The sequence below is a fragment of the Scyliorhinus torazame genome, chromosome 30 (assembly GCF_047496885.1).
Source record: "Scyliorhinus torazame isolate Kashiwa2021f chromosome 30, sScyTor2.1, whole genome shotgun sequence".
Classification (NCBI taxonomy): Eukaryota; Metazoa; Chordata; class Chondrichthyes; order Carcharhiniformes; family Scyliorhinidae; genus Scyliorhinus; species Scyliorhinus torazame.
The window spans coordinates 17,801,460-17,826,167 of record NC_092736.1 but is presented as its reverse complement, the minus strand read 5'-3'; the positions used below and the strand labels follow the sequence as shown (position 1 = coordinate 17,826,167).

The window sequence follows — 24,708 nt, the reverse complement described above, 5'->3', positions numbered from 1 at the left end:
AGCTCTGTGGCAATATGGCTCAGCGTTCTACTTTAATTTTTAAAAGTTAGAACAATAATTGCATTTATGTAGCACCTCTTGTGATCTCAGGTCACCCCAAAGGACTTTACAAGCAATGGCCACCCTTTTTTCAAAATTCATTTACGGGTTGCGGACGCCGCTAGCTAGGCCGGCATTCATTGCCCATCCCTAGTTGCCCTTCAGAAGGCCTTTGAGAAGTTGTTGGTGAGCTGCCTTCTTGAACAGTTGCAATCCAGATGGTGCAGATACACACACAGTGCCATTAGGGAAGTAGTAGAAGGATCAGCGATATATTTTCAAGTCAGGAAGGTGTATAATTTGGGGGAGGGACGGGAAACATTCGGATGGTTGCGCTTCTATCCATCAGCTGCCCTTGCCCTCCGAGATGATCGTGAGAGATCGTGTAGTTTAGGCATGTGTTCCTTGTGGTTTAAAAGAAAGAGAGGTGATCCAATTGAAATGTATACACTTTGTTTTGCATGAGTAAAACATATAGGGTAGTCTGGGCTTGAAACCTACTATCAAAGTAGTTGGTGAGTTGGCTGTAATACATCCCTCCAGAAAGAAAGTGAAAGTTGCCATATCGGCAGCATGGTAGCACAGTGGTTAGCACCGTTGCTTCACAGCGTCAGGGACCCAGGTTCGATTCCCGGCTTGGGTCACTGTCTGTGGGGGGTTTCCTCCGGGTGCTCCGGTTTCCTCCCACAAAGACCCGAAAGATGCGCTTGTCAAGTGAATTGGACATTCTGAATTCTCCCTCCGTGTACCTGAACAGGCGGCGGAGTGTGGCGACTTGGGGGTTTTCACAGCAACTTCATTGCAGTGTTAATGTAAGCCTACTTGTGACACCGATAAAGATTGTTATTATTATAGTCCCCGAGGACCAGAGGCTGCTCTCCCCTCTTGAGAGAGAACGGATGGATGGGGATTTAACCCGAGGGTCACCACTCCTCAGGTGAGGGGCACGGTTGAGAAGGCAGGACCCTTCATGGATAACCGCCCTCTCGCTGGTACACACCACTGCCACTGTGTGTTGCTGGAGGCAGTGACGATCGGGTGGGCTGCCGACTCCTGGATCGTGTTGAGTGTCTTGAATACGGTTGGCAATTTAGACATTGTTTGCCCTTAAAAGTTATGAATTATTAATTCAATTACGAATTATCCAATAATTTGAATGAAAGAAGGTCAATAACACAGCAATGTTACTACTTCTAAGGAATGAATTCTCAAATCATTTTACTGAAGCGACTTTAAGTGTAGATACAAATATCCGACTCTTTGGTTTAGTTCATCACATTAGACTTTACTGATCCTGTCCCTGATTGAAGATTGACGCACAATAAGCACATTATTTCCATTTCCTTCGATAACCTACCTTCCTGGAATGGAAGTTAAATTGCTACCTGTTCAGTGTTCATCGTGAGACCATAATTATCCAACTTCAAGTTACTTTCCTCAATTGTGCGAGCTGTTTCTCAGGTTGCAAGTTGAAGGCTATCAATTGTGACCCTTTTGAGAGAGGAAAACACGGGTCTGCTACAAAACGCGGAATCTTGCTCGATGAATATGGACCATATTCCTCAGGAAGACTGGCTCCCATTCACAGGACCCCTTGCTTGTGTATTATTGCAGAACTGAGAACACGTCACACTCTACAATAGAATCCCTAACGTGCAGGAGGAGGCCATTCGGCCCATCGAGCCTGCCCCGACCCTCTGAAAGAGCACCCAACCGAGGCCCACTCTCCCTACCCTATCCCCGTAACCCCACTTAACCTGTACATCCCTGGACTCTTAAGGACCAATTTAGCATGGCCAATCCACCTGCACGTCTTTGGACTGTGGGAGGAAACCGGAGCATCAGGGGGAAACCACGGAGACACGGGGAGAAAGTGCAAATGCCACACTGTCACCAAAACCGGGAATTGAACCCAGGTCCCTGGCGCTGTGAGGCAGCAGTGCTAACCACCATGCTGCCTGAATCTCACCTGAATCAAAGCGATGTGGACCCTGCAGCATTAGGGGTAACTGCATTGCGATGTCCAATTTAATTCGGGTCATTAGGCTGGTAGCAAAGAGGTTGCATTTTAATCCATGTCCTGTGCATAAATATGTGGTGATTCACAATTCGTGAGCGATATCTTACTTAGCACAAGCTGCTGCTGGCTACTTTGCACATTAAGAACAGCATGTATCGCTCAGGCAATACACATTCATCAGCTTCTGGCCTATTAGATGCCTCTCACCAGCCCCCCCCCCCCACCCCCAGTTTACAGATCCTTACAACTGAAAAATATATCACCCAGGGGAAGCAAATCAGATTTTCAGATCACACTATGAGATTGGTCACAATTAGCCAGTGCCCTGTTATCTGCGCTCAATGGGAAAGAGACAAAACATTTTCACGATTCATCAAAAAAAAATTATCCTTCATTGCCAGAAAAAGTTACAAAATTGAACATTACGAAATGCGAGCGGGCAGTTTCATAATCTGTCACGGGTCTAGAAGTTCTCATAGTGGTGGTTAAATTGGATTGCGTGCCGCTTGTTCATCTGTTTGCAAGCCTTTTCCACGTTTATGGTCATTCCAGGGGGCCCACAGCTGAACACTCCAACCTTCGTAACCTGTTCAAACGGACAAAAGATTATTTCACTCCGGATCGGAATTCATGATTCCCTCGCCCGGCGCTGAGCAGGAAACAGAACGATTGTCAATCTTTCTCTGTGGTGCTGCCGAGTGCACACTTTCTGGCCCTGTTTTATACATAGTGCCTAGTGTTCCTCCGAACTTTCCATTATTGGCACCCCAAAGGTATGTATGACGTGAGAACTGCTGAAGAGAGAGTCACGTCGTTAAAGCTTCTCATTTTGCAACTCACTCAAGAATGCCAAATTTCAAAGGGAACAAAAAGTTATACAGCGTGAGCAAAGGGTGCCGATTGGTTAAGGCGTTCCCATGGAGAATACACAATTATCAATGCACAATGAACTATTCACTGTCAACAACAGTACTTCACTGTTCAAACAATAGTGCAGCGTCAGCTGTCTTTCCCTTTGAACAGTACGAAGTCTTACAACACCAGGTTAAAGTCCAACAGGTTTGTTTCGATGTCACTAGCTTTCGGAGCGCTGCTCCTTCCTCAGGTGAGGAAACAAACCTGTTGGACTTTAACCTGGTGTTGTAAGACTTCGTACTGTGCTCACCCCAGTCCAACGCCGGCATCTCCACATGTTTCCCTTTGAAATTTGGCATTCTTGTGTCCTTCCTGATGAGTACAAGATGAAAAGCTTTGACAGCCTTCTCTTTTGTCAGCAATACTCAAGTTCCCTATTGCCAAGTGACTATTTGGCCACCCTACATTCTCCTTCCTGCATAATCAATCACTGTGTTGGCATCAATGGCTACATTTTCACTCCTTAATGGGAACAAATAAAATTGGGCAGGCGCGAATACCCACGTCGCTGGTGTGCTCGATTCCCAGGCCACTTTCCTAGAGGTGGGATGGGGGCGGAAGGGCTAACTACCGAGAAGCAGATACAAATCAAACCTGTTGTGTTATGCTTCTTCACGTAGCATAAGCTGCTTCCTTGATGTATGCTCTGACAAAGGAAGGTTCAGACTTGGAGATAGGTTTAACACGTTTATTGAACAGTTAACAATTCTCCTACTTGGGTTCGACTCTCCTGCTAATCTTACTATAGTAACTCGATCGAACTAACCAGTCTGCTCTAATCCATGCGGTGGGTGTGATGCTTCCCTGATCTGCCCCTGTCTCTTTGAGTATCGCCTCTGGAAAGAGAGAGCATGTGTGCCCTGTCCTTTTATATGAGTAGCCCCCTTGTGGTAGTGTCACCTCTGTGTGTGCCTTGACTGCCCATTGGTCGTGTCCTATCTTACTGACCTATTGGTTGAATGTCTGTGTGTCATGATGTCGCTGGTGCTCCCTCTAGTGTTTATTTAGTTCTTGTGTATCTACTTTAACCCCTTGTGTATTTACAGTGATGCATATCACCACAAAACAGGTTTTTTTCCCTCTTGTTATGTTGATTGAGGGCTGAATATTGGCCAAGATACATTGCTCTTTTGGCAAGGGGTCTTTCACATCCATCTGCACAGGCAGATGGATCCTTGGTTCAGCATCTCATCCGAAAGACAGCACCCCTGATAGTGCAGCACTCCCTTGGTACAGCACTGGTCTGTCTGCTCAAGCCTTGGAGTGGGGACTGGAACTTGTAACTCAAAGGCAAGAGCACTGCCAACTCAGCCATTGCTGACACTCAAACCTACAAAAGTATGAATGATTGCACTCTAAATTCTGAGGCACCCATTATAGGTTCTCAACTTGGTGAGGGGGCGGGGAGGGGGGGGCAGTCTCAGACTGTAACAAATTTATAAATCTATCCAAGTACTTCCATTCCAACATCACCACCGACCAAGTTCCTCACAGTGAAGATTCAACAGCGTTAAATATAGTTGAGCTTCCGCAACGGCAACACTCACCTCAGGGTGCACTTCCACCAACGAGTTGAAGAAGGGGACAAACTGGGGGCGTCCGAAATGGGTGATGGAGCGAAGTCCGGTGAACAAGCTCCGGTTTGACACCTTCTGGAAGTGACGTTCGCAAATGTACTAGAGCAGGAAACAAGACATCGAATCAATCACAGAAGGGCAGGGGGTGGGGGGGGGGGAGCTCAACAAGTAATGGATCCGCTTAGCACCGTTGATAATCAGAGCAGGTTCTTCGACACTAGGTCAACTGTGTACGTCCCAAACCCTGTGTGCGTTCACATTTATTCTAACGAGCATTGCGGGGCTGTCGTTTTGACCGTGGGACTTCCCTAATGTTGGTACAGGCGAGCGACACTTGGTCATGACAAGGTTAGGATAGCCGTGTGTGAAAACACATTCAAGCAAAACTAACATTCACCCCCCCCCCTCAGATCTAAATTCTGGTGCATCGCTCGTGTTGCTGCTGTAACGGCGAACATAATGAATGAAAATACTGGCGGTCAACTGTAGCTTCCACACGGGATTGCATCTGAACGCTTTGCAGAGTCAACACCAAGGCAGAGATTTTAACAACAGCAACTTGCATTCATATGGCACCTTCAGCGCAGTACACCATCTCAACAATAATAATCTTTATTATTGTCACAAGTAGGCTTACATTAACACTGCAATGAAGTTACTGTGAAAAGCCCCTAGTCGCTACACTTCGGCGCCTGTTCGGGTACACGGAGGGAGAAGTCAGAATGTCCAATTCACCTAACAAGCACGTCTTTCGGGACTTGTGGGAGGAAACCGGAGCAAACCCACGCAGACACGGGGAGAAGGTGCAGACTCCGCACAGGCAGTGACCCAAGCCGGGAATCGAACCTGGGACTTTGACGCTGTGAAGCAACAGTGCTAAACCACCGCGCTACCGTGCCTCACCTGAGATTTATCGAACAAAAACGTGGCACCGGGCCTCATAAGGAAGCCATTATGGCAGCTGACCAAATGCTCTTTCAAAGGGGTAGCTATGAAGGAGCATCTTAAAAAGGCAGAGAGAGAGAGAGAGAGGTGAAAGCGAATAACTTTCGGGAGGGAATGACAAGAGCTTTGGCAGCTGATAACGTGGCTGCCAGCGGTGGAGTGATTTAAAAATTAGCGACGCGCAAGAGTCCAGAATTGGGGCTGGTGGGGGGGGGGGGGGGGGGGTGGGGGGGAGCGGCAGTCGGAGATTTCCCTTCGCGCCCCCCATCCCCACCGAGGACTCCGCAGGCTGCCCGCAGAGCAATGTCCCGCCGGTACGAACCTGGTGTAATATACGTTGGCGGGATCCGGCGGAAATGGGTGGCCATTCGGCCCATCGCAGACCGGAGAATCGCCGGGGGGGGGGGGGGGGGGGGTTGCCAACGGCCCCCGAACGGCGCGATTCCAGCCCCGCCGAAAAACCGGCGCCGGAGAATCCGGGGCAGCCGGTGGTGGGGTGGGATTCACGCCGCCCCCCGGCGATTCTCCGGACCGGTGGAGGGTCGGAGAATCCCACTCAAGGATGGTGATTTTAAAATTGAAGCATTGCTTGACCGGGAGCTATGTAGGTTGGCGAGCACAGGGGACCAGCAAGGTCTTGGCATTAGTTACGATGCAGGCATTAAGCTTTGGAGGAGCAAGGGGTAGAAGATGGGAAACCGGTGAATAGAATGTTGGAACAGTCACTCCTGGAGCTGACAAAGGCATGGCTGACAGCAGCAGCCGAGCAAAGGCAGGGAATAGAACGGAGAGCCAGGGGCGCACGGAGGGCACCGGAGGGGTCTTGAATTCACTGCCCCAAGCTGCTGCCTGTAAAGTGCAGCCCCGAGCATTGCTTACAAGCATGGTCGTCCTCAGATCGAACTTCTCCGCCAACTGAGTGATGTAGATGTGGACAGACACCAAGGAATTTTTATCGGTCTCCTCAACTTCACGGATAATGTCCTCCAGCCACTCAAACTGCCTCTGTGTCCGAGTCACCCAGATGAAGTAGATCTGGAAATGGGGGAGGAGCAAAACGTGATTAAAGCAGAGCAAATGGATCTGCGCAGATGTAGGAAGACCTGGAATTAGCCCAGAGCCTCCAAGAAGGTGAAGCTTCATCCAGATCGCAAAGCACTGAATATTTAATACAGACGCAAGTCATGCACTCCATGAATATTGCTCAGGTTTATGTTCCCTCCTTTGGGTAACCGCCATACAAAAGCTCAGGAGATCAATGCCGATTCAAACGGAGATTTGTATACAACTAAGAAAGGCCGCAAAGCAACCGGGACGACCAATCATGCCGGTCCCAATCCTGGCTGGCTTTTAAGGGTTGATCCCATGAGCCCCCAGCTTCTAGGCCTCCATCCATTAGCGGGGAAGCTCGTATTCCATGCGCCTCACAGGGAGATCAATCAGGTCATCCCCATGGGTCTGGTGAGGGTTACTACACAAGCAAAATGTCTCTCCTGCCAGCTGATAGAATAGAGAGAATTTACAATGCAGAAGGCGGACACCTGGCTCATGGAGTCTGCACTGGCCCTTAGAAAGAGCACGCTACCTATGCCCACACCTCCACCCTATCTGTACACCTCCACCCTATCCCCGTAACCCCACCTAGCCTTTTTGGACACTATGGGCAATTTAGCATGGCCAATCCACCTAACCTGCACGTCTTTGGGCTGTGGGAGGAAACCGGAGCACCCGGAGGAAACCCACGCAGACACGGGGAGGATGTGCAGAGTCCGCACAGACAGTGACCCAAGCTGGGAATCGAACCTGGGACCCTGGAGCGGTGAAGCAACTGTGCTAACCACTGCGCTACCCTCATCACATCAGGCAGTTGCACTGGGCCGGTAGCCATCGTCAGTCTTTGGAACGAAAGGGCGGAAAATCACGGGTAGCGATCAAGCTTGCAGTGGGGAGAAATGTGTAGGGCTGTGTGGGGAGGGCGGCTAGACCAGTCAGATGGAATGCCCAGCCCTTAATCACACGACATAGTTACAATTTGGAATCGCTGGTCATCCCTGGGAGCAGTAAGTGACATCTCCGATCCAATAAGTACTTTCCAGAAACCCGCTTCTTGTTACTAAAGGAGAAAGCAGTTCAAAGTTCCCAAGACAACAAACACAGCCTCCGAACCAGTGCCAGGAAATCAAGAGGAATTTTTTTTTTCCACAATGCGTTTGCAACTTTTGGATTCTTGCAACATAGTTGCAGATTATCCACATTATATTGAATTATCACCAGCTAACCAGCTAGGTGTGACTAATGTTCCTCAGATGCCACACCACGTGATGCGGAAGGAATGATCCCCGCCTCACCTTTCAACGGAAATAAAAATAGTCTGGGTTGTTGGAAAGATTTCCCCTTAGTCAAGGTCATCGATCATCATGCGAGTTCTCAAGGAAGTAGCTGAACACAGTGTTCAAATAAATGTTATAAAATGTATTGCTTCCTTGTTCACTGAAAACATCTTTAATATGATATATGCATGAGGAACATGAAAATGATGTTGTACTCGGCTCTACTCGTTCAACTGGATTGGTTCAACAAAGACCACATTGTGATATGGGCCCTTCATGGTTACATTATTCTCTCCCTTTGTGACTTGACTGAGTGCTCTGTTGGTGTGATACAGACCTAAAGACCACAAGGTCCCTCATTCGATCCACGGTTCAGGCAACAGGAGCTAATCACTGCTACAGCAGAATTTTCTTTCCTCATTCACATTGCTAGCAAACCTAGCATTTATTGCCCATCCCTAATTGCCCCGGAGGAGGTGGGTAATGAGCTACATTCTTGGATACAACTGAGTGGGTTTGCTAGGCCAACTCAGAGGGCAGTTAAGAGTCAACCATATTGTTGTGAGCTTGGAGACACACATCATAGAATCCCGGCAGTGCACAAGGAGGCCATTCTGCCCATCCAGTCAGCCTCCAATAGAGCATCCTGGCTCAGGCTCAAATCCCTGTCCCATCCTCGTAACCCCACCTAACCATTTGGACACTAAGGGGCAATTTAGCATGGCCATTCCACCTAACCTGCACATCTTTGGACTGTGGGAGGAAACCGGAGCACCCAGAGGAAACCCACGCACACACGGGGGGGAACGTGCAGACTCCGCACAGACAGTCACCCGAGGTCAGAGTCGAACCCGGGTCCCTGGCAACGTGAGATAGTGGTGCTAACCATTGTGCCACTATGCTGCTGCCATATCAGCCAGACCAGGTAAGGTTGGCAGATTTTCTTCCCTAAAGACAGTTGCAGAACCAGATGGTCACCACTATAGAGTAGTTTCTGGATCGCCATTACTGATAATGGATTTATTTAATTCCTCCGAACTGCCATGGAAGATTTTCATAGAATTTACAGTGCAGAAGGAGGCCATTCAGCCCATCGAGTCTGCACCGGCTCTTGGAAAGAGCACCCTACCCAAGGTCAACACCTCCACCCTATCCCCATAACCCAGTAACCCCACCCAACACTAAGGGCAATTTTGGACACTATGGGCAATTTTAGCATGGCCAATCCACCTAACCCGCACATCTTTGGACTGTGGGAGGAAACCGGAGCACCCGGAGGAAACCCACGCACACACAGGGAGGATGTGCAGACTCCGCACAGACAGTGACCCAAGCCGGAATCAAACCTGGGACCCTGGAGCTGTGAAACAATTGTGTTATCCACAATGCTACCGTGCAGCCCTTTTAACTTGTGTCTCCCGATCATTAAGCTACGTCTCTGGAATGCTAGTCCAATAACATGACCACTATGCTCCCATGCCCCTATAACTGACTTCATTGTATCGGGACCAGAGGAAGGCAACAGAAAAACATCCTTTTAATCCATTCTGGAGGGCTTTCCCAAGTTCTTTGTTGTTAAGCTTGTGGGTGGTGCATGAACCCACAGCTGGACTCAAGTGCCTGCCCTCTGTGGTCGAATAGCACACTGACGCTCTCTGTTTAGCCAAACACATGATAGCCACATGAGTTCCATGCCAGGGGGCTGCAATGTTGATAAGAGTCAGGCACCTTCAGGGGGAGAAGGGGATGGAATCTGGGGTAAACGATGCCTGCTTGCGAATGGACCAGGACTGTGTTATAGCAGGTTTACCCTTTTACACAGTATTCTGCTGTTGGTAGTCGACTTGAAGACAAGATCTTTGAGGATCGATGCGAAAGGTGTGACACCAATCCCTCCTCCCACCAGAATGGACACCTCGAACTTGTTCCACTCTTGATGTCCCTCACCAAATGGCCCGTCCAGGTAAATCTGAGGAAAACAATTCTGTGTTTCAGCCTTTGGTCATGGACACTGCATTATTAGAACAACATGAAACATACAGTGCAGAAGGAAGCCATTCGGCCCATCGAGTCTGCACCGACCCACTTAAGCCCTCACGTCCACCCTATCCCCATAACCCAATAACCCCTCTTTTGTGAGGGCCACGAAGAATCCAGCACGAGTTTTAAGGATACAAAGTAATAACATTTATTTACAATAACATATATATATAACAGCAGCAGCAACTTCCCTTGCTGCACACTCCTTCCTGCTGGTTCCTAAACTGGCCAGCTTTATTTATACTAGGAGTTTACTAATGGTTTCTCCGCCCCACCTCATTGGGGAAGCTCATACTCCCACAGGATTGTGGGATAGTCATTAGTCCCCAGCCAATGGTAAGTAGGCAGGTTATAACACCCTCCGAACATTTTTGGACACTAAGGGCAATTTAGCACGGCCAATCCACCTAACCTGCACGTCTTTGGACTGTGGGAGGAAACCGGAGCACCCGGAGGAAACCCACACAGACACGGGGAGAAGGTGCAGACTCCGCACAGACAGTGACCCAGCGGGGAATCGAAACTGGGACCCTGACGCTGTGAAGCCACTGTGCTACCGTGCTGCCCATTGGTACTTTAGTGGTTTGAATGCTCTTGGGAATTGAGCTGTTTATGTCTTTCACAATCTAGGACGATTGTTAAAACCTACCACTTTGATCAAATGTTGAGTCAGCTGTCCTAATATCTCCTGAGGTGGCTCACTATCAAATTCAGTTTGGTAACACTCCTCAGAAGTGTTTTTACTGCGTTAAAGTCACTTAAATAAATACAAGTTGGTGTTGTGGCGGAAAATAATTTGACGGCAGTGAACTGAGATTTTTTTTTGTTATTTTTCATTCAGTCACAGGATTTGGGCATTGTTGGTTACCATAAGACCATAAGATATAGGAGCAGAATTAGGCCACTCGGCCCTTCAAGTCTGCTCCGCCATTCAATCATGGCTGATATTTTTCTCATCTCTATTCTCCTGTCTTCTCCCCATAACCGCTGTTCCCCTTATTAATCAAGAAGCTATCTATTTCGGTCTTAAAGACACTCAGTGATTTGGCCTCCACAGCCTTCTGCGGCAAAGAGTTCCACAGATTCACCAACCCTCTGGCTAAAGAAATTCCTCCTCATCTCTGTTTTAAAGGATCGTCCCTCAAGTCTGAGATTGTGCCCTCTGCTTCTAGTTTTTCCTACAAGTGGAAACATCCTCTCCACTTGCACTCTATCCAGGCCTCGCAGTATCCTGTAAGTTTTAATGAGATCCTTCTAAACTCCAACGAGTACAGACCCAGAGTCCACAACCATTCCTCATACGACAAGCTCTTCGTTCCAGGGATCATTCTTGTGAATCTCCTCTGGACCCTTTCCAAGGCCAGCAGGTTACGGGCCAGCATTTAATGCCCATCTCTAATTGCTCCTGAGAAGGTGGTGTTGAGCTGCCTTCTTGAACCATAGACGTTGGGGAGTGCTAACGGTGACGTTAGGGAGGGGGTTCCAGGTTCCACAGTCACCACTCTCCACACGAGAGTGGCGGTGTGGTATCCTGACTCATCACAATGCACATCTCTCTCCACACGCACCCTACGCTGCCCAGCCCGCACCATGGAAATACTGATCTGCTGTGTTTTCAGAAATGCATTTCACAACGTCGTGACCACAGGAACTCTTTCCCCCGCCCCTCACCCGCACCATTGCAAGACCAGCAAATCCGAAATTCTCCAGACCTGCTGACAGTTACAAGCCCTAACAAAAATGATTGCTTATCTGCACCAAATTTAAGTTACTGCACCCTTTTCATTTCACATTGCCATTCTAACTCTTTGGGTGAGAGCAGAGATTTTCCTTATTTGGTCATGGGTGTGAATATCACTGACCAGGCCAGCGTCGATTGGCCACCTTTAATTACCCCCTGATACAGTGGTTGGGAGCCACCTTCTTGAATCACTGCAGTCCATCCGGTGCCGGTACACCTACAGTGCTATTCGGAAGGGAATTCCAGGATTATAACACTGAAAGAGTGGAGATATTGGGCTCGATCTTCCGGCCACGCTACACCGGTAAGTTACGCCGCAGCGCAGTATGGCCCGTGAAAGCCGGGAGACCCCACACTGGGAGGGATCAGTTTTTGGCAAATCTGCATATCAGAGCGAAGCAGTAAGCCTTACTCTAATGTGCAGATTCCCCACGTACCTGAGGCTTTGGGATTTAATCCCTTCGCCTTGAGGACCTCGGGCGAGAGCAGTTTGGTACAGGTCCCCACACACGGGGATCTGATGGAACGGCACCCGTGGAGGTCTCCAAGGGGATCGGAGGCTCCCAGCTGCATGCCCTTTGGGCAGGATGGTGTCCTGGCACTGCTAGTGCCACCTGGGTACCCTGGCAATGCCAGCCTGGCATTGCCAACCTGGGTGCTGGCCTGGCATTGCCAAGGTGCCACTGCCAGCTGGCAGGGGCACTGCCAGGTTGCTGATGCCAAGCTGGCATTTTTACGTGTGCGCACAATCAAGCCAGGGGTGTTGGGTGACCGGGGCTCCTTCCCATGCTGCAGTCGGGCTGGGGGAGGTCGGGGATTTTCTTTGTGGGCCTCGGAGACCGGGACGGCATTTAGAAATAGTGTCCTGATGTTTCGTTACAACGGGGAGTTCCGGCGAGCAGAGCTCCCCATTGTTAAAAAATGGGGCTATGTGCGGCCACGGCCCCTGTTCCCTGTTTAGGCCCTTATTGAAAGAGAGTCGCGTTGAATAGCCACGTGTTTCTTGGCACTGCGAGTGGCGGGAAACACGTGGCGAAATGCGCTCGCTCGCGAACTTTGTTCCGTTTTGGGAAGACTGCCCTGTGGTTGCGAGTCAGGATGGTTTGTGGCTTGTGTTGTGTTGGGTGCTCTGCTACACAGACGAACCAACACGGTTGCAGATGGTACAACTCTGTTTTATTACTATCAATAACAACATCTGTCAACTTGTTACTGTGGTTTGTTCATTACCCTTTGACCTGTGGACCCAGCCCTAACACTGTCTTGGAGAGGCACTCAGCACATGGTGAATGTCTGAGTGGCTTGCTGTGAGCTCTGTGCCCTGAGCTGTCTCCTGCTGGAATGAGCGGGAACTGTGGTGTTCCCCGTTTTATAGTGCGTGTGCTCTCACTGGTGATTGGCTGTGATGTTGCGTGTGTGTTGATTGGTCCGTTGATCTGTCCATCAGTGTGTATGTGTGTTTGCACCATGATGTTTATCTGAATATCATGACAGTTTGGAGGTGGTGCTGGTCGCAAGTGGCGGTTGCCTCTGTTCCTCCAGGTGGTAAAGATCATGTAGGCTCAGAAGGTGCTGTCGAAGGAGCCTTGGCGAGTTGCCAATGGCAGTGCACTTACTTGGAGAAGGTGAATAATGCACCGGTGGTGGGCGGGCGAATGTTTAAGGTGGTGGACAGGGTGCCGATCAAGCTGGCTTTTTTTACCTGGATGGTGTCAAGCTCTCATCGGGCAAGTGAATAATTCTCCATCACTCTCCTGACTTGTGCTCTGGAGGTGGTGGAAACCGTTAAGGAGGTTAGAGGTGAGTTGTCACAGGATTCCGAGTCTCCACTCTGCTCTTGGAGCCAGAGTATTTATAGTGTTGGTCCCGTTAAGCTTCTGCCAGGGCTGGGGGGAGTAGAGGAGGGTAGGCAGGAGGTGGGCTGTGGGGTCGGGGTGGACGGGCACGCAACACCATTTACGCAGCCGGCAAGGCAGCCATGCAGCTGCGCACACCGCTAACAGCCCACTTTGAACTTAGTGCCATGGGTCGTATAGATGCCGCCCCCAGAGGGTGGCCTCTGGCCCCAGCCGAGCCGTCGGTTGTATGGGCGCGCTCCAGCACAACCAGTGCCATCTTGGTGGCTGGGATAAGTGTGTGTGGGGAGTGTAATGTGTATGTGCGGATGCAGCTTGTCAGCTTCCTGAGTGTAAATCACAGACCCGGCGAATCCCGCACCGGTTTTCATTGGAATCGATTGTATTCCACGCGGCACCGGTGCGAGACCCTTAATAATAGCGGAATTGGTCCAGGTGCACCGCCGGTCTTTCTGTCGTGAGAGTCCACAAATTCTGCGTTGGCGCCAACACTTAGTCTCGGAAAAGGAGAATCCCACCCACAGTATCTGCACTTACTTAATTCTGGGCTTTTGAACATTTCTGGTTTTAATTGCTTCGCCCTGGGCAGATGTGACTTCCGCTGCCTCGGCCCTGCACTCAGGAATTCCTTTCCTACATCTCGCCAAGGAGCACCTCCTACCCCGCTTTTCTCCTTGAAGACATTCCTTAAATCCTACCAAGCTTTTGATTATCTGGCCGAATACTTCCTTACGTGGCTTGGTGTCATACTTTGTTTTCTAATGCTCCTGTGAAACGTTTTGGGAAGTTATAGTTCCCTCTCTCTCAATCTTTCTGCCCCCTGATGGTGCTAGGTCAAACTTTCCTGATTTGTCCTGAAGCAGGTCTCTAGTCTGTCTCCAGGAGCTTATCGCGTGAGGGGCGTTACACCACATTCAACATAGCCACAGTCACATGCAGGCAATCTAAGGGGGCAATTTATCACGGCCAATCTACCTAACCTGCATGTCTTTGGGCTGTGGGAGGACCCGGAGGAACCCCACGCAGACACGGGGAGGATGTCCAAACTGCACACAGACAGACCACAGACCGGAACTGAACCTGGGTCCCTGGAGCTGTGAGACAGCTGTGCTAACTGATGCTCCACCGTGCCGTCCTTAATGTTAAAGATACTGTACAAATGTAATTTGTTATTGCAGGTTTACTGATCCAACTAAGTAGTGAATATAGTATCACACTTCTGACTTGAGTATTGTGGATGGCGAATGAGAGTTGACGGGTTGGGGGGGGGGGATGAGCCGCCATCCAGACTGACATTCTTTTTCCAAATAAGGGGCAATTACGGTGTGGCCAATCCACCTGCCCTGCACATCTATGGGTTGTGGGGGTGAGACCCACGCAGACACGGGGCGAATGTGCAAACTGCACACGGACAGTGACCCGGGGCCGGGATCGAACCCGGGGCCTCGGCGCTGTGAGGCAATAGTGCTAACCACTGCGCCACCCTGTCGCCCAGCACCCAAACTGACCTGCACTATAACCATGGCTGCCCGAGCTCAGCTTCAAGTTGATGTGGCATGGTCAAGAAAGAAGAGCTTGCATTCATATAGCACCTCTCACCACTACCGGACATCCCAAAGGGCTTTACAGCTAATGAAACACTTTTTAATAGCGCACAACACTGCCGTCATGTCAAAAATGCAAAAGCCAATTTACGAACAGCAAGCTCCCACAACCAGCAACGTGATAATGTCCAGATTATCTATGTTCGTACATTGATTTGAGGGATAAATATTAGGCAGGAGATCTCCCCAGCTCTTTTTCAAGGTGGTGCCTGGGGTCTTTGGCATCCACCCGAGAGGGGGTGTTTGTTTAACATCTCTTCCCCCCTCTCCAAAAAAAAACAGCACCTCTGGGAGCGCAGCACTCTCTCAGTACAGCACCGGATCATCTTCGATTTTGAATTTTGTGCTCAAGTCCTGGAGCGGGACTGGAACCCGAACCTTCCAACCCAGACACAGCAGAGCCACCAACTGAGCCACGAGCGAAAACTAGGAGCAAGCCTGGCAAAAAGTCACGTTTACAGCCCACAATTGTGTCAACAGGTGAAAAATCACAGCTGGAAATGCAGAATTGAAGGAAAAATGGAATCTTGTTTCATCTAATATAAATGGGCCAAGTTAGGGCAGCAAGGTGGCGCAAGTAATTAGCACGGTTGCCTCACGGCGCCGAGGTCGCAGGTTCGATCCCGGCTCTGGGTCACTGTCCGTGTGGAGTTTGCACATTCTCCCCGTGTTTGCGTGGGTTTCACCCCCACAACCCAAAAGATGTGCAGGGTAGGTGGATTGGCCACGCTAAATTGCCCCTTAATTGGAAAAAATGAATTGGATACTCTAAATTAAAAACAAAATAAAAAATAAATGGGCCAAATTGCAGGACAAAAGGACTAAAGGCCATGCTAGAATTTTGGGGAGCGCTGGAGCTGAAAATAAACTTAATGATGGTTGGAATAACTGGCATTTCACAAAGTCCTATTGAATTGCACGGGACAGACTGAAGATCAATTCCACTTGTAAGTGGACCAACTTGTACATTGCAGCAGTTTTGAAAGTTTCCTCGACCTGGTAATACAGGTCTGGCCAATAATTGCACCATTCTCTTTCGATTCTATGTCGATACTTTGAAAAAGCGATATCTGTGGAGTTTTGGGGAAAGAACAGGGAAGTGGGACTAATTGAGTCGTTCTTTCAGAGGGTTGACACATGCATGATGGGCCAAATGGCCTCTTTCCAATGCTGTCTCATTCTTTGGCCTGGAGGGAAGCAGTTTCTTAGAAACCAAGAACATCACAGTGCAAGCAGAACAATGGTCTCTGAATAAAACGAATTGTCCATGGTGTGCCAATGCTGAAACATTTGTTAGTGTGAAGAGGGTACTTTGGACATGGTACATTCTCCTCACTATCCAGCTAGATAGTGTGGACGTGGTATACTCTCCTCTCTAAGGATACCACAAACCACTTTTCAGCTGGTGAATTGCTTATGATTCATAGAATCACAGAATTTACAGTGCAGAAGGAGGCCATTCGGCCCATTGAGTCTGCACCGGCCCTTGGAAAGAGCACCCTACTTAAGCCCGCTCCATCACTCTATCCCCGTAACCCAGTAACCCCAGCTAACCCTTTTGGACACGAAGGGGAAATTTAGCGTGGCCAATCCACCTAACCTGCACATCTTTGGACTGTGGGAGGAAACTGGAGCACCCGGAGGAAACCCACGCACACACGGTGAGAAAGTTCAAACTCCACACAGCCAGTCACCCACGTCCGGAATTGAACCTGGGTCCCTGGAGCTGTGAGGCAGCAGTGATAACCGTGCCCTGCAGTCATGTACAGGCAAATGTTCCAGGCGATTTGCACAGTAGTCATCGTTAAGTGCACATGGCTAGTGATAGATTTTATGGCTGTTGATTTCTAGAGATGCATTAACCAGAACAATGGAAATATTCTTTGCTCTCCTACTGCATCTTGCAGATGGGGGTCCTCAGTAATTCACCTCGTCTGAAAGGTGGCACCACCAGCAACTCCATTTCAGTACTCCATTAAGGTGACAGCCTAGTTTATCACGTTTCTAACATGGGGCTTGAAAGCACAACCTTCAGACACAAAGGTGAAGGTACTGCCAACTGAGCCAGGCTGTCACTGAAAATGATGAGCAGAAACCATAATGCCACAATTGACAGGAAATTTTCTTTCTGATGTTGGTGATACCTGACGATAAAGACGTTCAACTGTACAAATAGCTCCTTTAACGAGTACAATTGTACGCGTGGGTGGGATTGTAGGGTCCCACTCGCCACCAGGGTTGTCCAGTCCCGTCGAAAGTCAATCGACGTTTGGCTGGGCCGTCAAGTCTCCCGGGCGGGTCCTGCCATGACTAGGCCGGAAAATCCCTGTCCGGTCAGTAATAAGTTATGGATGTGAAGCTTGGAACATCAGGAGAGAGAGAGAGAGAGAGAGAGAGAGAGAGAGAGATGAAGAAACTAAAATTAACAGCTTGGAAATGCGGGGCTTAGGAAGGATCTGAAGAGTGAACGGGACGGAGAACGGAACTGATGAAGAGGTGCCGAGTGAGGTCGGAAGAATAAGAATTCTTAAATAATATCGAAAGACGAACTCCCCTGTATCTCCAGACAGGTTGGCCGAAATCCTCCGTCCTCGTCCGCGGCTGCGACTTTCCGGTGCCCTGCGAGCGAGTGGAGCTTTGGCTGGAGCTCGCAGCGGGTCCCGCCAGGGGCGAGACTGGAGAGTCACACCCATTATGTGCGCCAAAGAATTTGGTGCCTAATAACCATGGTTGACGAGCAAGAGGCCAACAGTTAAGGAAGCAGCTAAACAACATTTAAATCTGGCTTTACCAGAACTCCAACAAGGTTATCCACTGTTGCTATGATCAAAGTGTTTGGCACACCATAGTTGCTATGCCACGAGGCAATCACAAACTAGTAAAATAAATTTTATTGCTGATAGATAGAAATCTCTATATTTACCTTTGGGTATTTACCAAGAGCTGATATATTTTCCTGAGAGTATATTTCACGCAATCGGGTTGTCCATGGTCCCACTGCCCGGATGTGAAGACTGAGGGTGTCTTCATGTGGAGCTGAAGTCAAAGTGAAAGGATGATACTCATTTGTCCCCAACAGAAGGTTGGCAATGCGTACCCACTGGCCAGACTTGTAGGTAAAATCTTGGGGACGTTTAAATTCAAGATGGGTGACACCTGAAAAATAAAAGCAATGGTTCATAGAATTTGATAGAATTTACAGTGCAGAAGGAGGCCATTCGGCCCATCGAGTCTGCACCGGCTCTTGGAAAGAGCACCCTACCCAAGCCCACACCTCCACCCTATCCCCATAACCCAGTAACCCCACCCAACACTAAGAGCAATTTTGGCCACTGAAGGCATTTTAGCATGGCCAATCCACCTAACCTGTGTATCTTTGGACTGTGGGAGGAAAACCGGAGCACCCGGAGGAAACCCACGCACACACGGGGAGAACGTGCAGACTCCGCACAGACAGTGACTCAAGCCGGGAATCGAACCTGGGACCCTGGAGCTATGAAGCAATTGTGCTAACCACCATGCTACTGTGCTGCCCTTTTTTCTGCAAAACAAGGCAAATTGGTTTATTCGCTGGGGTCTCCTTCAGATACAAATGCCAGGCTTTTGTAGTAACTACAGCAACAGGCTTGTTTGGACAATGAAACCTTTGGGGTAAATTTAATTCAGATGTCGCAACCTAGATCCCGGCCGTAACTGACAAATCTCAGCCAGCGAAGCCACAGGCTGGCTGGATTAAGATGTGTAAAACTGGGGCACTGGCTCTGCTGGGAAAGTTCTTTCAAGATTCCTGAAAGATGCAGGGAGCTTCCATCTACATCGCACTGGGGTGGCACGGTGCCACAATGGTTAGAACTCTCAGCAGGTCTGACAAAGCCTTGACAAAGAGTCACCCAGCCTCAAAACGTTAGCTCCCTTCTCTCTCCACAGATGCTGTCAGACCTGCTGAGATTGTCCAGTATTTTTCTTTGTTTCTGATTCCTGCATCTGCCGTAATTTGCTTTTATCAATGGTTAGCACTGCTGCCTCACAGCACCAGGGACCCTGGTTCAATTCCGGCCTTGGGTCACTGTCTGTGCGGAGTCCGCACGCTCTCCCCGTGTCTGCGTGGGTTTCCTCCGGTTTCCTCCCACAGTCCAAAGATGTTCAGGTTAGGTGGATTGGCTATACTAAATTGCCCCTTAGTTGCAGACATAGCATGGGGTTATGGGGCTAGGCCGGGGGGATTGGGCGTAGGTAGGTGTTCTTTCAGAGGTGCAATGTAGACCTGATGGGCCGAATGGCCTCCCTCTAAACTGTATGGATTCTATGTATGGTACTCCGTTTGGCCAGCTTTTATTTAAATCGACACTGAGGCCTGTTTTTTCCACTGCCTTCTGGAATTCCCCACCCCATTGATGGTCCCAAACCCTCACTTACCCAGAGTGAGACCAGCTCAGCAATATTCCCAGAGACAGATGTCTAATTGGCTGCCCCTAAGCTTGCTGGCTAATGAAAGACAACAGACAGCACCCCCTTCCCTTCTCTCCCCCTTTCATCTCCCTCCACCCTTGCCTCCCCCTTCCGCCAATCCAAAATGGCGATGCCGTCGGAAGCAAACACTGCCAAGGCAGCCGGGGTGTTCCGGAGGCGTCAATCCACTTACAGGCCCCTCCAGCGCCAACACGGAGGCCGTGGCTCGGCGCTTCCCGCTGGTGCCACCACCTTTGGAGGCTGGAGCCGCCGTCTCCGATGGCCCTCCGGACTGCCACAGGGACGCCACCTCTGTTAAGTTGGCGGCCTCCCCACAAGGCGTGAAGCCACTTCCCGCTGCCAATGAAATGATGCCGACCATTAAAAATTACCCAGAATTTGGTCTTAAATGCCATCAATCGGCGATGGGAATTTTGTCCTGATGTTGGCGATGTTTTACCGTAAAAATGCTCCACTCTACAAATAGCTCCTTTAAACTGGTAAAGATTGTACTAAAACGTTATGTCTGGTCAGTTGTGAGTTATACATGTCAAGCTCGTAACATTAGGAAAGAAAATCAATACTTTTGCAATGTGGGGCTTAATAAGGATCCAGAGGGCAAGCCGGGTAGAGAAAATCACTGAACGAAGAATTATCGATTGAGGTCAGAAGAAGAAAAGAAGACAAATAGAGTTCTTCGGACATGTTATCTGCGTGAGAGGTTGGAGCACCTAATCATGTCGCTTTTCCTGCCTCCTAATTTGCCAACCCGTACCAGGGAAAATTCAGCCTTGTCATGTGAGAGTACCTTTTAAGAAATGGGTGTTTATTAGAGGGCTGCAGTGATGTCAGAGAGTGGGTGGAGCTGGGCTGTCTGTCTGTCTTACTTTCGTTTTTGAGCAGGCTGCTATAGAGTGAGTTCTTAGTTTCATTTTCAGAGAGAAGAGCTGCAGTGAAAGGCAGCAGATGTGCATGGATCACTCTGCAAACTAAAGACGGTCTCCAAATCAATTGGGTGATTTCAAAGTGCTGACTGCCCTCAATAGTGAATTTAAACCTGATCTTTGTGTTAAAAAGGGTCTTTTGTCTTCCGGATGTTGTTTGGGAATTTATTAAGTGTTATCTGTCGAGTACTGTATTCTTTGGGGATTTATTCGTGTTGATAGTTGTTAAGATGTTTACTGTGGGTTTATAAAGTGTTAACTGGTTTCATAAATAAACATTGCCGGGATTCTCCCCTACCCGGCCGGGCGGGGGGTCCCGGTGGGATGGAGTGGTGGGAACCACTCTGGCGTCGGGCCGCCCCAAAGGTGCGGATTTCTTCACACATTTAGGGGCTAAGCCCTCACCTTGAGGGGCTAGGCACACGCCGGAGTGGTTGGCGCGCTGCTGGCCGACGGGAAAGGCCTTTGGCGCCATGCCAGCTGGGGCCGAAAGGACTTCGCCGGCCAGCGGAAGTCCGCGCATGCGCGGGAGAATCAGGCTGCTGACGTCATCCCCGCGCATGCGCAGTGGGGTGTCTCTTCCACGTCGGCCACGGTGAAGGCTGTGGCCGAGGCGGAGGGAAATGAGTGTCCTCACGGCACAGGCCCTCCAGCGGATCGGAGGGCCCTGATCGTGGGCCAGGCCACCGTGGGGGCACCCCCCGGGGCCAGATGGCCCCACGCCCCCCCCCCCACCAGGACCCCGGAGCCCGCCCTTGTCGCCTGGTCCCGCCGGTAAGAGAGGTGGTTTGATTCTCGCCGGCGGGACAGGCATTTCAGCAGTGGGACCTCGGCCCATCGCGGGCCGGAGAATCACCGAGGGGGGGGGGGGGACCGACCTGCACAGCGCGACTTCAGCCCCCGCCAAATATCCAGTGCCGGAGAATTCAGCAACTGCCGGGAGCGGGATTCATAAATCAGGGTGATTTAGCAGTTTGGATCAGAAATTGGCTAGCTGGAAGAAGACAAAGGGTGGTGGTTGATGGGAAATGTTCAGACTGGAGTCCAGTTACTAGTGGTGTACCACAAGGATCTGTTTTGGGGCCACTGCTGTTTGTCATTTTTATAAATGACCTGGAGGAGGGTGTAGAAGGATGGGTGAGTAAATTTGCAGATGACACTAAAGTCGGTGGAGTTGTGGGCAGTGTGGAAGGATGTTACAAGTTACAGAGGGACATAGATAAGCTGCAGCGCTGGGCTGAGAGATGGCAAATGGAGTTTAATGCAGAAAAGTGTGAGGTGATTCATTTCGGAAGGAATAACAGGAAGACAGAGTACTGGGCTAATGGTAAGAGTCTTGGTAGTGTGGATGAGCAGAGGGATCTCTGTGTCCATGTACATAGATCCCTGAAAGTTGCCACCCAGGTTGAGAGGGTTGTTAAGAAGGTATACGGGTGTTAGCTTTTATTGGTAGAGGGATTGAGTTTCGGAGCCATGAGGTCATGTTGCAGCTGTACGAAACTCTGGTGCGGCCGCACTTGGAGTATTGCGTGCAATTCTGGTCGCCACATTATAGGAAGGATGTGGAAGCATTGGAAAGGGTGCAGAGGAGATTTACCAGAATGTTGCCTGGTATGGAGGGAAAATCTTATATGAGGGAAGGCTGAGGGACTTGAGGCTGTTTTCGTTAGCAAGAAGAAGGTTAAGAGGTGACTTAATTGAGGCATACAAAATGATCAGAGGATTGGATAGGGTGGACAGTGAGAGCCTTTTTCCTCGGATGGTGATGTCTAGCACGAGAGGACTTAGCTTTAAATTGAGGGGAGATAGATATAGGACAGATGTCAGAGGTAGGTTCTTTACTCAGAGTAGTAATGCCCTGCCTGCAACAGTAGTGGACTCACCAACACTAAGGGCATTCAAATGGTCATTGGATAGACATATGGGCAATAAGGGAATAGTGTAGATGGGCTTCAGAGTGGTTTCACAGGTCGGCGCAACATCGAGGGCCGAAGGGCCTGTACTGCGCTGTAATGTTCTATGTTCTTCACATTTTCTTTGCTGTGTGCGCGCGCGACCTGCACATTTCAATGCCCGAAGCCTTCAAAAACAAAAAAAAAGGTTTGGTGGCAGCCCATGGGTGTTTATCTTAAGAGGGAGCAGCTCGTCAGCGAGTAGCATGCTGCCTTCATGACTGCCGCACAGTGGTGCACGCACATGGATCGAAGGGAACATTTGTCGTGAATCCACATTGCCTCGAGCTGAACCAGGCTGACAATTGACGATAATCTGATAAATATTACACCGAGTTGAAGAAAGCCAGTCAAAAGAAAGGACAAAAATGGGGCGAATCGGATTACTTCAGAATGTCAGATAAACGTAGCTGCCGTCCTACCTGACGGCAGGAGCTCAGCTTTGATGACTGTAATTTCGATTTTCTTCCTGCTGTAGCTGATGAATTTGTCTCCAACAAAGATCAGGGTGGGGATGATAAAATACACGTGGAATCTCTGTGGCTGGAGAAGGGCAGCGCTGCCGTGTATAATGATCTGTTGCAAAATGGCACAAACACACCCAAGTTAATTTGCTTTCTCTGAACCATAGAATTCCTACAGTGCAGTGGAGGCAAGCAGTAGTATTTAATCCCAAGCCTTCTTTGTGAACCAAGGAAGCCCGACGGTGCAGGAGGCGACCATTCAGCCCCTCGTGCCTCCACCGACCCTCTGAAAAGGCACCCGACCTAGGACCGCTCCGCACCCCCCCCCCCCCCCCCCCCCCCACAACCTGGACATCTTTGTTGTACCAGTAGTTGCAGAACTTTAAGTTCATTGAACTCCACTCTCATTAAGAGTTGCCAAATAGTTGAACCAATTGTAGATGTGTTCTTAAACTGCAGCTCTGACATTCCTTCAGAAGTGGGCCGAGAGTTTCCACAAGGGTCGCAATACTCCCATTTACACTTTTGCATCGGTGAGCAAAATGCAGTGAGGTCACATCTGGAGTACTGTGTGCGGTATTGGTCACCTTATTTAAGGAAGAATGTTAGAATGCGTTGGAAGCAGTTCAGAGAATGTTCCACCAGACTAATACCTGGAAAAGGTGGGTTGTATTTTTGAGGAAAGGTTGGACAGGCTAGGCTTGTATCAGTTAGAGTTTAGAAGAGTTAAGGGGCGACTTGACGGAAACACACAAGATCCTGAGGGGGGTCTTCACAGGGTGGACGTGGAGAGGGTGTTTCCTCTTGTGGGAGAACCCATAACTTGGGGTCATGGTTTAAAAATAAGGGGTCGCCCATTTAAAATGGAGATGAGGCAAAGAATTTTCACTGAGGATTGAGTCTTTCAACTCTCTTCCTGAATCGGCGATGGAAGCAGAGTGTTTGAATGTCTTTTTTTTACAATTTAGAGTACCCAATTTTGTTTTCCAATTAAGGGGCAATTTAGCATAGCTAATCAACCTACCCTGCACATTTTTGGGTGGTGGGGGTGAGACCCACGCAGACATGGGGAGATTGTGCAAACTCCACACGGACAGTGACCCGTGCTTAACCGAGCTTTAGTATTATTCAGCTTCAGTATTATTCAGCTTATTCTGTGATTGTGGGCTGATTCGTTTGATATTGCAATTCAGGGGTGTGTAATTATATGTCAAGGGCTGTTTTTTGTGATCCAAAATGTTAGAGTAGCGAGACGTAAACCAGGGATACACACCCCTGTCAGCATCAACGGAGCCGAGTTGGAGATGGTTAGCAGTTTCAAATTCCTAGGGGTGCATATCTCCAAATATCTGTCCTGGTCCACCCACGTCAACTCTACCACCAAAAAGGAACAGCGCCTATACTTCCTCAGGAAACTAAGGAAATTCGACATGTCCACATTAACCCTTACCAACTTTTACAGATGCACCATAGAAAGCATCCTATCTGGCTGCATCACAGCCTGGTATGGCAACTGCTTGGCCCAGGACCGCAAGAAACTACAGAGTCGTGAACACTGCCCATTCCATTACACGAACCTGCCTCCCATCCATTGACTCCATCTACACCTTCTGCTGCCTGGGGAAAGAGGGGCAGCAAAATCAAAGATCCCACCCACCCGGCTGTTGTGTTGGGTGTTCTGATGTACAAACGATCCAACACGGCTGGAGATGGTGTAATCAAGTGTTCGTCGAACTTCAGGAGCACCGTCTTGCATTTGGTTCTGTCCTTGCCGTCCGCAAATATAAGGGAGTTAAAGATGTGGATGGCGTGTTGCCCCGCCGTGGAGAGAA

At 49.5% G+C, this 24,708-nt stretch overlaps 1 protein-coding gene across 1 annotated transcript in view; it reads right to left on the bottom strand.

Annotated features, from left to right (window-relative positions):
- Positions 1-1,240: 1,240 nt before the first annotated feature.
- Positions 1,241-24,708, bottom strand: part of LOC140404405 (dual oxidase 2-like) — a 150,824-nt gene continuing 127,356 nt past the window's right edge. The window contains exons 29-34 of the mRNA XM_072492898.1: positions 22,835-22,988; positions 17,991-18,223; positions 9,637-9,795; positions 6,376-6,531; positions 4,522-4,650; positions 1,241-2,645 (exon numbers count right to left, since the gene is read on the bottom strand). Coding sequence (XP_072348999.1) covers positions 2,523-2,645; positions 4,522-4,650; positions 6,376-6,531; positions 9,637-9,795; positions 17,991-18,223; positions 22,835-22,988 — 954 coding nt within the window. The 3' untranslated portion in view covers positions 1,241-2,522. The remainder of the gene's footprint in view (positions 2,646-4,521; positions 4,651-6,375; positions 6,532-9,636; positions 9,796-17,990; positions 18,224-22,834; positions 22,989-24,708) is intronic.